Raw genomic sequence first — 16,140 nt, forward strand, 5'->3', positions numbered from 1 at the left:
TCATGTTAATCACTTTGGCTTTCTCCCCAGCAAAGAGCATTCTTGTGGCATAGATTGCTGTTGGAACTGAAGCAAACCATTTCCTTATTGCGGTTTAGTAGGATCCCAAAACACACTTTATTTTGTCAGGCTCACTTTTTCTTTATTGACATGTTTGCTGTGTTTTGTAAGCCATCCAGAATAATTGAGGAAGTTAGTTTAGCTATCACTTTCTGCAAAAAAAAGGGCAATTGAATAATTAGTTCTTCAGTTGATCAGTTTATATCATAAACAGTATACAGCACATGCTGGTAAGAGCTAAATGCGTTTGTGAGCCATATTTTGGGGGGGAAAACCCCCGGCAAAGTCAAATCTTTCGCCCTTTAGTCCCGCTTTTCCCAATTCATAAAGCTTTTAAGTTATTTAATTATGACACGCTTTCCTTTCCTCAATTGGAAACACAGATCTATTCTAACCTCTTTTTAAAAGCAGGAGTTAATTATCTCTAAGGACATATATCCTTCGTATCAAAATTATCTCAGACAGAGCAAGGTGCCAAAAATAAAATTCAGAATTTACTGCCTTAAAAAACAGAAAACCTCTGAGGGAAAATTCACACACAGCACAGACAAAATTGTAACACCCTTTTGGAATTAAACCTATCAAGGGATTAGAAGCTACAGTGTTTTTAATCAAGCAGACAATTCATAAACAACATATACTTCAATCCCAAAGAATGCATTTGGGCCACATATTTCAGTGCATATTAATTTTCTGGAACATTCTTTCAAATGCTAACCAATATATGGGTTTAACCTGAAACACTTTATTTCTTTAGATTCTGACTAGTGTGAAGCAGCTCCATGATCTTTAGTAATTATATTAACTTGATTCAAGAGCTTCAAGAGCGCATTTGGATTGTATGGAAAGAGACTTTTTGCATGTAGCCTAGAAATTGACTTTTCCAATTGTTGGAAGCATGTAGTTGCTTTCTGGAAAGTTTCATCTGCTAATTTACATTTTTGGGGGGATCGTTTGCTGCAAGAGGATGATGGAATATTCAGCTCTTGCTCAATTAAAGATAGCACGTCTTGCTTGGAGGTGTTTGCATTACCAAGAATTGCTTTATTTGTACAGGCTTGATAATTTAAAGTTTCTTGTCCTGGATCTATCGAACTTTCTTCTCTTACACATTCTACATCAGAATCTTCTGAGCTGTCATAATCAACCAGCTTCTGAAAAGCACCCAATAAAGGTGGGTGACTCGATGCTGTTACTAAATCAGACTTGTTGGGCTGCACAGCTTGACTGCCTCTCTGAGGGAGGGTGAACTTAAAGCACCTGGAAGCTTGTACAAATTGGTGCCAGTCTTCTACAAGAAGTTTTAAATATTGTACAAAGTATTCCAAGAAACAGGTTTCAGATGAAATCAAGAAATCCAGAAGAACCGTGGCGTCAAATGCAACACTTCTTAACAGACATAAGAAGATACAGTGGGGATTGAAGCCGTTTTGGTGTGTCCAATTGTCCTGGCTTCCATCATCTAAATGGCACAGGGTAAAATTAACATCACGGCAGAACCTATAAAAAAATAAGCAAGAACACAGAAGATTAAATTATGACCTCTGAGCCAGCAATCGTTCTATCAAGAACTCTTTAACAGTAGAGCTGAATTTACATTTATTCTTTTTGGCCAAATAAATCAGACTATTAGAATGACGATGGCCCTCCAGCATTCTCTCCCACTGTGTGCTCTAATTCAATGCACCTTAAAAGAATAAAGTGTGTGTGTGTGGGGGGGGAATGTTGGACAAGGGAAGAAAGAAAGCACCCTTGTTTTCACCTTCCATCAACTGTAATTTGACATTAACTTATGAGATGGAAAAGAAAGGCATCAGCAATTCGTAATTACTAATTAGGAGAACTTGATCCCTCTGTGGTCTTCATGTGGACACAAAGTATGGCTCAAATCAATAACAAACAATTGCCTCCAAACCACTGGAGAAATAATATTTTGTAGTGTGCCCCTGAAATAAAGGCAGAGAAAGCTTAGTTTAGGGAGACAGCCCATTGTTGTATATGAACGGAAATCCAGGTAAAAGTTTTGAGCAGGGCTCAGTATGCAATGGTCTTCCATACCCTGCATTAAGGGCATCCAAAAATAAGGCAGCGTGAAATAACTAGGGGCAAGCAAGAAGTTTCAGACAACTGGCATAAACAGATGGATTATAGGACTTCCAAGATACCTAGAACATAGAATAATAGGGTTGGAAGGGACCATAGAGATCTTCTAGTCCAACTGCCTGCTCAAGCAGGAGACCCTATACCAGGGGTAGGCAACCTTGGCTCTTTTATGACTCGTGGACTTCAACTCCCAGAATTCCTGAGCCAGCCATGCTGAAGGGAAAGGGAGAGGTTTCCAAGCTGAGCCATGCTGGCTCAGGAATTCTGGGAATTGAAGTCCACGAGTCATCAAAGAGCCAAGGTTGCCTACCCCTACCCTATACTATCCTGGACAAATGGCTGTCCAGTCTCTTTTTTAAACCCTCCAGTGATGGAGCATCCACAACTTTTGGGGGTAAGCCATTCCATTGATTAACTGTTCTCACTGGGGGGGAGGGGAAATTACTCTTTAGTTTTAGGTTGGAAAAACACCTGAAAAGATCACATATTTTGCAGTAAAATCTGCCCCAAAAAACCACAAAGAAACAAACCCACAAACAAACCCTGATATTCAGTTCAAAGCACGTTTGGAACCTACCTCTTAAAACGATCGTCTCTTCCCTATTGGATGGGATATGAATTGAATTCACGACAAAGCTGAAGAACTATGTCGAAATTTCGGAATACAATTCTCTCTCTTTCATTGAGAGTAATTACATGACCAGGAGATTATCTCACTGACCTCTCGCGTCAAGGCTTCTAGAAGAGGTGCATACTTGCTTATCGTGTTTATGATATGGAAGAATCCTGCACATCTTCTTTGTACTGCTTGTCAAATTCCTCGTATGTGGAAGAAAAGAAACTCCAGCTAATGCCTTATTCTAAATGCAAACATTATTTATATGCGACAGTATTTGGGAGGAACCGGTAAGTTTGCTAGGTTTGCCTCAGGGACTGAAGGAATTGGGAATAATTTTGTCTTAGAAGGAGTGATGTGCTAGGAGCAAAATGAAAGAGAATGAATGGGTGTTTCAGTTTGAACACGGTTGCCCGAACTGCGCGCGTTCACTTTCCTGATATTTATGACAATCAATCATTTTTAGCAAACAGAAGTTGATGGCTTATGGGGAAAAGGGCACTAACCTTTCGAAGTTTAAATAAATTGCCAGTAATGATTTTGCAGCTTCTACCATCTCATCATCTTGTTCTACAAACAGAGAAATCCATGTGCAAGGGTGTTCCAATAAGCAGATACTGGCAGAAGTCTTCAGGTGGCTTTTTAAGACTGTCAAGAGTAGACCCATAAGATTCTCCAAATGGACTACAAGTGAAGGGGGGAAAAAAATCAAAACTACGTAAATATATCTGGTTTTTGGTAAAAATGTACACTATCTGAGGAACAGCCATTGTTTTAGCATAACCTGCACTAATGAAACATTTCAAAGGGAATGCAAAACAATAGTAAAAAATTCCATTTTGTAAGGAAATCATTTCTGAAACCTATAGGTGACCAAGAGTGACACTATCTCGCTTGCCAACGTCTTTTGAATCTAAAAACTTTAAAGAAGGGGTTCACTTTTCACTTCCAACAAGTTTTGCCACAAAAGGCAAGAGCAGCAGGAAAAAAATGGCTAAAAGTGTATTAACTTTGCTGTCTTTCTGTACCCTTCTTTTTCCTTCTATGTCTCCTGTTCCACTCACAATCATTGCAAGAATGTGATGGGATCCTAACTAGCTTACAGGTAGGATGGCAACAAACGAATATTAAAAAGGTCTTTGTGCTCCGATACCAAGGACATATAATATTACTGCAGATAGTCCTCGACTTACAACAGTCCCTTTAGTCAACATTCGAAGTTACAACAGCAGTGAAAAAGTGACTTACGACAATGTCTCACACTTAGGACCGTTGCAGCATCCCCGTGGTCGCGTGATCAAAATTCGGATGCTTGGCAACTGACTCGTACTGATGACGGTTGCAGCGTCCCACAGTCAAGTGACCCCCTATTGCGACCTTGTGACAAGCAAAGTCAACGGGGGAATCCAGAATCACTTAACAACCGAGTTACTGACTTGCAGGGATTCACTTAATAACTCTGGCAAGAAAGGTCATAAAATGGGACAAAACTCACTTTAACAAATGTCTCACTTGCCAATATAAATGTTGGGCTTAATTGTGGTCATAAGTCAAGGACTATCTGTACAGTCTTTAGAGACAAGAACACCTTTTTTTTATACTAGCAAACCCTACTGGTACTGACGTAAGGACTTAGTAACAGAATAACAGAGTTGGAAGGGACCTCGGAGGTCATCTAGTCCAACCCCCTGCTCAGGCAGGAAACCCTATGCCATTTCAAACAAATGGCTATCCAGTCTCTTCTTTAAAACTTCCAGCGTTGGAGCATTCACCGCTTCTGGAGGCAGGTTGTTCCACCGGTTAATTGTTCTAACAGTCAGGAAGTTTCTCCTTAGTTCCAAGTTGGTTCTCTCCTTGATCAGTTTCCATCCATTGCTTCTTGTCCTGCTTTCAGGTGCTTTGGAGAATAGGTTGACCCCCCCTTCCTTATGGCAACCCCTGAGATTTTGGAACACTGCTATTATGTCACCCCTGGTCCTTCTTTTCATTAAACAGTCCTTCTTTTAATTAAACTTAGTGAAACAATGCTGTTTGGGGAAGAAAGGATCCACTTTCAAATTCAATGTGGCACAAACTTTCTGCTCCTGCAAAGATTAAAAGTATTCATGCCTACAGCTTCCATAATCCAGAAAACTGATCCTGTATACATATAATTATCCACTCCACTAAAAGCTCTCCACTTTAGCTGAGCCCAATCTTTTATTGACTCCATATCGAGACTTCTGAGAGTGCAACTTCTTAATTAAGTCGGAGACACAAACTGAATTTCAAATTACACACTACATCGAACATCTAAATTCTCCAGAGAGCCTTTGGATTACCACATCTGCTCAAGTTAAACACAATCCTCCCACAACTTGTACCATGTAACTGCTTTGCTATATGCACCTCAGTGCCATGATGGGAATATTCTGAAGCAACATTTTACTGAAATAGCAGACGGATGAATAAATGGCATCTTCTCTTAAAAGTAATTTATTTCTCCAGTGTCTGCGAAACCAAAATTTGCTCACCCATTCTTTAGGCAATGAAAGGCAATCAACTTTAAAGCTTTAGTTACTCCATAACCTACTAGCTAAGGCTAGTAGTTTAAATTATGGAACAAAAGTTCCTGGATAGCTTTTGGATAACTATGATAAATCCACAGATCTGTCTGGCAAAAAATATTTCTCGAAGCATGTGCAAACTTATAAGTAGGCTGTAAATCCTCTTCGGGATACTGGAAGAAGTTCAACAAATGAAGGAGTGAAAAACTGGTGGATATGCAGACTTAACACATTTCTCCCTTCCACCCAATAAAGTCTTAATTTCCATTCCCCTAAACAGCTATCACTTCAGAAAGGAAAAAAATATATATTCAAAAATACAGTGGCAACCCCATTCATTTCCACCATGTTCGTAGTCTACTCTCAAAACACTGTGAAGCACTTTTAAGGCACTTTAGAAAGCAAAATTACCTTGCGATTCAGTTCTGTAGGCAAAATCCTGCATCTTCGTCTCTAACGCTTTAACCAGAAGCAAGCTTAAGGACCTGAAGATCACGACATCGAAGTTACTGTTCGCATGTACTTGAGATTCAATTGTGCTGCCATCAAAATGGCTGAGATTTCCACTAACACACAACCCCCCCAGCCCATCAGAATTCACAAAGTGCTGTAGCACAGTATTGGCCAATGCGAATCGATCATTGTCAAAATGAGGGTCCGAGTAAGAGGAAGGAAGCATCTTTCTCTTGATTAGGTCTTCGCCAGCTTTGCGAAGGATGCAGTTTTTAAGCAACGTGATTGATTTCTTCTTGATGAAACCGTGAACGGGTGATGTGGCAAGACAGCAGATATCATGAGAGCTCAAAAACAATATCCTCTGGCATCCAAGGTTGAGTGGCATTTGAATCCTGGCAGCTGCAAGCAGCTCAAAGAGATCTAGAAAGCCATTCAAATCCCTTGTTGATTTTGCCAATAGTGGAACATTGTGAACAGATGAATAATAGGAAAGGATGGCGCTGTAAAAATTCTGCAGTACGTTGTCAAGTGGAGTAAGAAGTTTCTTCAACTCACCTATAATAATAACAACAACAACAACACCAGCATCAAGCAGGGCTTAAATATGATAGGGAGGCCTTAAGTAAATTTTATCCATCAAAATTAGAACTTTTTCCTCATTAAAAAACTCTTTCTCATTTCTTCCATGAAAATTTACAAGCAATATATCCATAACAATATGAACATATCGGTAGTTTCCCGAAGTTAATTGTACACTGATCTTCTATTCGCTGCTTGCAATGCAATGCCAATTAAAACAGTACCTCTTTTGCGAGTGTTGTCATCATTCAACATTTCTTTTATTAGATTGGTCAAAGTCCAGAGGCATCCCGCTATTGAACTATTACTGGGAAATCCTGATAAAGTCTCAAAACAAAAAGCAATCCAGGCACTGTTTAATGAATTCTGGGGAAAGAGAGAGGAAGCATTACTCTAGGTTACACCGAACAAATGTTACCCCCCAAAAAATCAAGACAAAGGAGAAGCAAGAAAAAGGCAAATATTCCAACAGTTTTTTGCATTGGCAATGATGGGTGTCCTCATCGTTTTGCTCTCTTAGTAAGTGACTAGCTAGCCAAACCAGTATTACAAAGTAAGGATTGTATATTTTATTACCCAATCCTTAGAGGTTTATTACTCAATGCTTTGTTTTATCACACAGAAAAGAAGAAGCGTAGATAGAATAGATAAGACTACTTTATTTGGCCAAGTGTCATTAGACACACAAGGAATTTGTCTCCGGTGCAGAAGTTCTCAAGGCATATGCAAAGTGACAGAGTAATCATAATCATAATATAATATGACACCAATAAGAGGAAGTAGTAGAGAAGATGAGAAGGATGATAATACTAATACTACAGCGATACAACATTGGTAAATATACTTAGAAATAAAACAATACCGTGAGGATTAGGTATATAGGCTCCCTTACTTAATTAATCCACACATAGGCCTCCTTACTTAATTAGGATAAAATCAGTTGTATGTGGAACTAATTTAGATTGAAAATAAGAACTCATAAAGCAGCAAAGTCTCTCTAAAGGGTATGCTAAATGAGGTGGTCTAGGACACGGGTCCTCAACCTTGGCAACTTTTAAGACTTGTGGACTTCAACTCCCAGAAGCTGGCTGAGGAATTCTGGGAGTTGAAGTCTACAAGTCTTAAAGTTGCCAAGGTTGAGGACCCCTGGCCTAGGATGGTTTTACTAGAAGCTGACAGCACACAGTTAGGTTCACATATCTCATTAACCGGTTAAGATTGACTTTTGGCTTAGTATGGTAGCCAGTTTTTGTAATTACAGCTTGCCACCTAACAAATACAGCCAAATGTGATTTACTTAAAACAGCATGATGGGTAAAATCCCCATCATCTCTTTTTCTACCTGAAAAGCTGGAAAATAGCGTTATCTCCAACCTGTTTCTATGGAAATATGAGCAGCACAGCTAGTTCTTGACTTACGACAACAATGGAACCCAAATTTTTGTTGTTGTTGCTAAGCGAGACAGCTGTTAAATAAACTTGGCCCTATTTTATGACGTTTCCTGTCACAGCTCTTAAGTGAGTCACTGGAGTAGTAAAGTTAGTAAACCAGTTGTGAAGTGAATCTGGCTTCTCCACTGGCTTTGTCAGGTGGTGGCAAAAGGGATCACCGGGACACTGCAACCGTCATAACTCCGAGTCAGTTGCCAAGCATCTGAACTTTGGTCATGTGACCATGGGGACGCCATGAAAAATGGTCATAAGCCACTTTTTTCAGTGCCACTATAACTTTGAATGGCCACTAAATGAACTATTCTAAGTTGAGGGCCACCTATATTTAATTTCAAGGTACACATTTTTTCCCCTTTATGCCTTTAGCAAGCTTAGAAGAAATTTTAAGTAATATTTTCTAAGCACTGCAGTCGAAATGCTAGGCTGCCAATGCTTTCTCAAGACTTGAGGCATCACTGAAGAACATTCAGGATTCTGTCCGAGAACACAAATGGTCTCACTTTTATCTTTGGTTAAGTTCCGTACTTTTATATTCTACAATGCAGGATTTAAAGTTTAATGTCCACAATTTTTCCCCCCTACCTACCTATTCTATCAATCACTTCTCAAAAGCTTAACTTTAAAGCTCACCTTCACCCCCATAAACGCTTCGTTGTCCTCAATCAAATGGACTGGTTATTTATTCTAATTTGAAAATTTCCCACATTTTCGTACTGCTGGAAATAACCTTCTTGGCAATTTTTTGACGACTGAAAGAAAATGGTTCCGTCCTAAGAGAAAGCCCACTGGGGTGGAAAAGGATTTGGGTGGGACACTACCATTGCTTCAGTTCAGTCAAATTCAGGCTAAACGTTTCAGCTCTGATTGTAGGTTATTTGCAGCTCTGATTGTAGGTTATTTGCAAACAGTAGTTCCCATGCATACACTAGATCTGCAGGAAAATCTGCATGCAATTTAAACAGGGGAATATCCAAAATGCAATTTCTCTTGCCCTATGAAGCCCTCTATCTGATTACTTTAGTACTGCACTATGACACTAGTTAGCAGGAGGGAAACCAATGAGGTACAGTTGCACATGCATACAGAGTGTCTATACTTAACAATATTGTCAACACCAACTATCTTCTTGGTATGAAAAGCAGCAAGTCTAATGCCCAACCTAACAACCATCTTCCTATTTTTTTCCTCATATTTTAATGATATATGTAAAGAACATTCAATCATTATCTCCACTCCCCATCTTTTAAACCAACTATATGCCACAAATAACTAACAATTATATGCACAGACTAATAAACATTAATGCACTGTGAGACAGTGAAAAAAAACACAAGCCACTTTTGAGGGTGGGCTACAGAATTTGGAGATGAGCTACCAACAGTCGCAACGTTATTAATGAAATATACTTGCCCTTCTTTTCATTTTTATCCACCAATGTGTTCATTCCAGGGGTTCTAGTTCTACATAAGTAATGGTTGTAAACAATCAAACACAAACATGGCATTAAAAGCTCGCAGTGCAAAAGCTGCACAAGTAGGAAAAAGCAAGAAGGAATTAAAAATGAACAGAATGATAACCAAATGACTAAGTATGCCCAATTTAAGTACACTGGAAAAGTCCCCCCACCCACTCCTCAGTTTGAAAACTCAACATGATAAAATTCATCTTGAAAGATCGGGTAGGGAAAGACCGAGAGATAATTCATTCATTTTTAAGATAAACTAGCTAAAACACCCTGGCTTGTTACCCCATTAAAAAAAAATGGTGGTAGAAATAGTTGCACCATTGCAAACATTTAGCTATACATATCCACAAAAAGTACAGTTCAGTGGAAGAGATATTTCCTTCAGTGTAAAAATATGAAGAATGTCTCTTTAAAGACTATGCTTTCCCATTTATGGATTTATAGCATTTACGTTTTTTTAAAAAAAATCTGGCCATCTTTTCTAAGTGCAACACTTGGGAGAAAAGTACACGGCCCAATGAGAAAGACAGACATCTGTCCAGCCAGCCTAGTGAGTAAAAGCAATCTAATTAGAAGGGGGTAGCAGATGGTACCACCAGGTATAAGCTTACCTCTTCTTTATTAGGCGAACAAAACAGGCTGAATTGAGAGTGCATGAGATGTAATTCGTATTTTTATTTATTTATTATTTATTTATTTTTGGGACTTATATGCTGCCCTATCTCCCGAAGGACTCAGGGCGGCTAACAACAATAAAAACAACAAAAGTAAGAGAAATTAAATAAACAGCCCCAAAATAAATTAATTAAACAATTAAAAATTAAAACATTTTAAAAACCCGTCGTCAGTCCAGGTCAGCCTGATGAAAAAGGAAAGTTTTGAGGTCGCGGCGAAAGGACCGGAGATCCGGGGCCATTCGGAGCTCAAGGGGGAGTTGATTCCACAGGGCTGGCGCTCCCACAGAGAAGGCCCTCCCCCTGGGGGTCGCCAGCCAACATTGTCTAGCCGACGGCACCCTGAGGAGGCCCTCTCTGTGTGAGCGCACTGGGCGATGGGAAGTCGTCCCCGGCAGCAGACGGTCCTGCAATTTTTGGTGGGTGGGGACTTATAACATTAAAGATTAAGATACATTCTGTGCTACGTGCTCGTTGTACAAAACCCTGAACTGTTAATGTTGAAAGCTAAATTTGCATTTGTACTTGAAATAAAAACAAAAGGAACCCACAAAGCAGATACATTCGCTTAAATGTAACGGCTCCAAAGCTCGGTGTCTGACTTACATCTTCCGTTAGCTGAAAATGCACAAGGGAGGCCAATGTTTTGGAAGCCATGTGAGAGAGCTGTTGATCTGAACTACGTAACAGAGGGATCTAGAAGAAGTAGAAACAGAGTGAAGTTGTAGCTACGAGACACCTTAACGAAGGTGTTTGAGAAAAACGTAACCTTTGGGAAAACTTACTAATTCAGAGACAATGTTCGATTCTTCCAGAATTCTCAGGATCTCAATGTATTTCTGTTTTATTTCAGTAGCCACCCCTTGCAGTTGCAGTTTGGCATGCATCATCTTGATCAAAGTTAATTGAAGCAGAATAATTTCCCGTGTCTGGCACTTCGGATGGCTACAGTTTTTAGAAATATCATGTTCGTGGTTCACTGAGTCTAGACCAGAAGAGATCTTAGCATCCAACTTAGAAAAAAAATGACAGGCACATAATTCATGATTTTTGGCTGATGAAAAAACTGAAGGATTTAGAAGAGCTGCACAACTGTAACTATCTTGGGCTAACAAAGCACCAGCAATTATATCGTTATACATGTTTTGAAGAAAGTGAAAGTAAGTCCCCATTATCAGCAATTTTTATATATCCAGGGATTCTTTATATAGTCAAATCAGCAGGATTTGAATTGGGGATTTTTTGGGGTGAACTGACTCTGATGTAAGATGGAACTTTGTAAAGATTCCAATTCCACTGTACCTGAAAAAAAATGACAAGAATGTGAGGACAGTAATGATTCTTAGTGAAGTCAAAACAATTCAAATTACCAGATTAGAAACATTTCAGCATTAAGTACTATTCAAACATGACTACTAATTACTATTTTATTAGATTTATATTCCACTATTTCTTCACTCAAAGCAGTTTACATGGAGGCCGCTGTCTTTTTCATTCTCACAGCAACCCTCTTGAAGTGGGCTGAGGGAGGCAATTATTCTCTCATTTTGCTTATTTTTTTTTGCATTTCTCTTTTTTAAACCTTATATATTCGCAATACCCCAATTTATTAAAATAACATCCTTGGCAGAGTCTAGGTCAGAACCTAGTTGCAGTCTAATAGCTTAATCACTAACATTTAATCACTTGTCATACTATCAGTGATTGCATGACACTAAACTAATTATACTGAAAAACAAAATATTTGAATTCTCTAAAGTACCTTAGGATTTTTTTTTCTCTGTCACATGTGGTCATCCTAATTCTGTTCAAGATCACCCAAATAACTATCCTAATCCTGTCCCTTAAAAATCTTTTATTTGAAGATAATTCCTCTCTTCACCTCTTTTTTTTTGCACATCCACTATTTTTGAAATTTTAAATACTCATACTGCACAGAGGAAACAAACTACTTAATTCAGAGCAGCTCACAGTATTTAACTTAGACCTGGAAGTTAAACATTCTAAAAGATGGAAATTATAATGCTTCTGCATTGTTACTAGTCAAACTTCTAATGCATGGGTGCATCAATGTAACTATCAGGACTTGCACTTCAGGTTTTTTTTTTGGTGTGGTCCAAGCAGATGGCAACTTGGTCTAGTGGTTAAAGCACAAGGCTAAAAACTGGGAGACTGTGAATTTTAGTCCTGCCTCGGGCACAAAACCAGTTGGGGATCTTGTGCTAATCGCTCTCTCTTTCTCAGCCCTGGAAAGCTGATAATGGCAAACCATTTATTTTATATGCTTCCCATCTCACAGGATAATCCCAAGAAAGCCACAGGGACTTGTCCGGGCAGTTGCAAGCTGGCTCTGATTTGGATGGGACATCACAAGGGAGACCTAGGATTTAGACCAGGGGTCTTCAAACTTGGCCCTTTTATGGCTTGTGGACTTCAACTCCCAGAATTCCTCAGCCAGCACGGGAGTTGAAGTCCACAAGTCATAAAAGGGCCAAGTTTGAAGACCCCTGATTTAGACTTTATGTATGTGTGCTTATGGTTATATGTATGCATATACTATATAGCATTATATATATACCGTATATACTTGAGTATAAGCCGACTCGAGTATAAGCCGAGACCCCCAATTTCACCCCCCAAAACTGAAAAAAGTTATTGACTCGAGTATAAGCCGATCCGCCGTTCTGCAAGCCTGAATACACAGGAATACCCTGTGTGGCCGCGGCTCGTCGGCAGGTCTCCGTTCCTCCTGCCGACCTTTGGGGAGGTTTGGGCGCCTCCCCAAACCTCCCCAAACGTCGGCAGGTCTCCGTTCCTCCTGCCGACCTTTGGGGAGGTTTGGGCGCCTCCCCAAACCTCCCCAAACCTCGGCAGGTCTCCGTTCCTCCTGCCGACCTTTGGGGAGGTTTGGGCGCCTCCCCAAACCTCCCCAAACCTCGGCAAGTCTCCGTTCCTCCTGCCGACCTTTGGGGAGGTTTGGGCGCCTCCCCAAACCTCGGCAGGTCTCCGTTCCTCCGCGCAGACCTGCCGACCTTTGGGGAGGTTTGGGCGCCTCCCCAAACGTCCCCAAACCTCGGCAGGTCTCCGTTCCTGTTTGGGGAGGTTTGGGCGCCTCCCCAAACCTCCCCAAACCTCGGCAGGTCTCCGTTCCTCCGCGCAGACCTGCCGACCTTTGGGGAGGTTTGGGCGCCTCCCCAAACGTCCCCAAACCTCGGCAGGTCTCCGTTCCTGTTTGGGGAGGTTTGGGCGCCTCCCCAAACCTCCCCAAACCTCGGCAGGTCTCCGTTCCTCCGCGCAGACCTGCCGACCTTTGGGGAGGTTTGGGCGCCTCCCCAAACGTCCCCAAACCTCGGCAGGTCTCCGTTCCTGTTTGGGGAGGTTTGGGCGCCTCCCCAAACCTCCCCAAACCTCGGCAGGTCTCCGTTCCTCCGCGCAGACCTGCCGACCTTTGGGGAGGTTTGGGCGCCTCCCCAAACGTCCCCAAACCTCGGCAGGTCTCCGTTCCTGTTTGGGGAGGTTTGGGCGCCTCCCCAAACCTCCCCAAACCTCGGCAGGTCTCCGTTCCTCCGCGCAGACCTGCCGACCTTTGGGGAGGTTTGGGCGCCTCCCCAAACGTCCCCAAACCTCGGCAGGTCTCCGTTCCTGTTTGGGGAGGTTTGGGCGCCTCCCCAAACCTCCCCAAACCTCGGCAGGTCTCCGTTCCTCCGCGCAGACCTGCCGACCTTTGGGGAGGTTTGGGCGCCTCCCCAAACGTCCCCAAACCTCGGCAGGTCTCCGTTCCTGTTTGGGGAGGTTTGGGCGCCTCCCCAAACCTCCCCAAACCTCGGCAGGTCTCCGTTCCTCCGCGCAGACCTGCCGACCTTTGGGGAGGTTTGGGCGCCTCCCCAAACCTCCCCAAACCTCGGCAGGTCTCCGTTCCTGTTTGGGGAGGTTTGGGCGCCTCCCCAAACCTCCCCAAACCTCGGCAGGTCTCCGTTCCTCCGCGCAGACCTGCCGACGTTTGGGGAGGTTTGGGGAGGCGCCCAAACCTCCCCAAAGGTCGGCAGGAAGAACGGAGACCTGCCGAGGTTTGGGGAGGTTTGGGGAGGCGCCCAAACCTCCCCAAAGGTCGGCAGGTCTGCGCGGAGGAACGGAGACCTGCCGAGGTTTGGGGACGTTTGGGGAGGCGCCCAAACCTCCCCAAACAGGAACGGAGACCTGCCGAGGTTTGGGGACGTTTGGGGAGGCGCCCAAACCTCCCCAAAGGTCGGCAGGTCTGCGCGGAGGAACGGAGACCTGCCGAGGTTTGGGGAGGTTTGGGGAGGCGCCCAAACCTCCCCAAACAGGAACGGAGACCTGCCGAGGTTTGGGGACGTTTGGGGAGGCGCCCAAACCTCCCCAAAGGTCGGCAGGTCTGCGCGGAGGAACGGAGACCTGCCGAGGTTTGGGGAGGTTTGGGGAGGCGCCCAAACCTCCCCAAACAGGAACGGAGACCTGCCGAGGTTTGGGGAGGTTTGGGGAGGCGCCCAAACCTCCCCAAAGGTCGGCAGGTCTGCGCGGAGGAACGGAGACCTGCCGAGGTTTGGGGACGTTTGGGGAGGCGCCCAAACCTCCCCAAACAGGAACGGAGACCTGCCGAGGTTTGGGGACGTTTGGGGAGGCGCCCAAACCTCCCCAAAGGTCGGCAGGTCTGCGCGGAGGAACGGAGACCTGCCGAGGTTTGGGGAGGTTTGGGGAGGCGCCCAAACCTCCCCAAACAGGAACGGAGACCTGCCGAGGTTTGGGGACGTTTGGGGAGGCGCCCAAACCTCCCCAAAGGTCGGCAGGTCTGCGCGGAGGAACGGAGACCTGCCGAGGTTTGGGGAGGTTTGGGGAGGCGCCCAAACCTCCCCAAACAGGAACGGAGACCTGCCGAGGTTTGGGGACGTTTGGGGAGGCGCCCAAACCTCCCCAAAGGTCGGCAGGTCTGCGCGGAGGAACGGAGACCTGCCGAGGTTTGGGGAGGCGCCCAAACCTCCCCAAACAGGAACGGAGACCTGCCGAGGTTTGGGGAGGCGCCCAAACCTCCCCAAAGGTCGGCAGGTCTGCGCGGAGGAACGGAGACCTGCCGAGGTTTGGGGAGGTTTGGGGAGGCGCCCAAACCTCCCCAAACAGGAACGGAGACCTGCCGAGGTTTGGGGACGTTTGGGGAGGCGCCCAAACCTCCCCAAAGGTCGGCAGGTCTGCGCGGAGGAACGGAGACCTGCCGAGGTTTGGGGAGGTTTGGGGAGGCGCCCAAACCTCCCCAAACAGGAACGGAGACCTGCCGAGGTTTGGGGAGGCGCCCAAACCTCCCCAAAGGTCGGCAGGAGGAACGGAGACCTGCCGAGGTTTGGGGAGGCGCCCAAACCTCCCCAAAGGTCGGCAGGAGGAACGGAGACCTGGGGAGGTTTGGGGAGGCGCCCAAACCTCCCCAAAGGTCGGCAGGAGGAACGGAGACCTGCCGAGGTTTGGGGAGGCGCCCAAACCTCCCCAAAGGTCGGCAGGAGGAACGGAGACCTGCCGAGGTTTGGGGAGGCGCCCAAACCTCCCCAAAGGTCGGCAGGAGGAACGGAGACCTGCCGACGTTTGGGGAGGTTTGGGGAGGCGCCCAAACCTCCCCAAACGTCGGCAGGTCTGCGCGGAGGAACGGAGACCTGCCGAGGTTTGGGGAGGCGCCCAAACCTCCCCAAACGTCGGCAAGTCTCCGTTCCTCCGCGCCCTGCCTGCCTGCTTCTTTCCGCTGCGGAAAGAAGCAGGCAGGCAAGGCGCGGAGTTTGGGGAGGTGCGCGCGCACCTCCCCAAACCTCCCCAAACTTCGGCAGGTCTCGGACGGCGGTGGCTTGGGAGAGGTGCGGGCGATCCCGGAAGCACCAAAGCCTCGGCCGCGCACAAGTCCTCGGTAAGTTTTTTTTGTTGACTGGAGTATAAGCCGAAGTGGAATTTTTCAGCCCAAAAAGTGGGCTGAAAAATTCGGCTTATACTCAAGTATATACGGTATATATAAAATAACACTGCCTAATATGCAATCAGCCCAGGTTCGAATCACAGAAGGGTATAGCTGACTGATGAAGACTAAAGAGTTAGAAATGCATTTGTTTCCCTTTAATTCTTTGTTAGTAATTTACACAAATATATATATATATACATATATATATATATATATATATATATATATATATATATATATAT

At 44.2% G+C, this 16,140-nt stretch overlaps 1 protein-coding gene across 1 annotated transcript in view; it reads right to left on the reverse strand.

The window, feature by feature from the left end:
- Nucleotides 1-541: 541 nt before the first annotated feature.
- Nucleotides 542-16,140, reverse strand: part of LINS1 (lines homolog 1) — a 16,561-nt gene continuing 962 nt past the window's right edge. Inside the window, exons 2-7 of the mRNA XM_081337589.1 lie at nt 10,737-11,253; nt 10,558-10,647; nt 6,585-6,726; nt 5,737-6,336; nt 3,286-3,463; nt 542-1,560 (exon numbers count right to left, since the gene is read on the reverse strand). Of these exons, the coding sequence (XP_081193715.1) occupies nt 825-1,560; nt 3,286-3,463; nt 5,737-6,336; nt 6,585-6,726; nt 10,558-10,647; nt 10,737-11,123 (2,133 nt within the window). The 5' untranslated portion in view covers nt 11,124-11,253 and the 3' untranslated portion in view covers nt 542-824. The remainder of the gene's footprint in view (nt 1,561-3,285; nt 3,464-5,736; nt 6,337-6,584; nt 6,727-10,557; nt 10,648-10,736; nt 11,254-16,140) is intronic.

The sequence above is a fragment of the Vipera berus genome, assembly GCF_964194415.1.
Source record: "Vipera berus genome assembly, chromosome: 12".
Lineage (NCBI taxonomy): Eukaryota > Metazoa > Chordata > Lepidosauria > Squamata > Viperidae > Vipera > Vipera berus.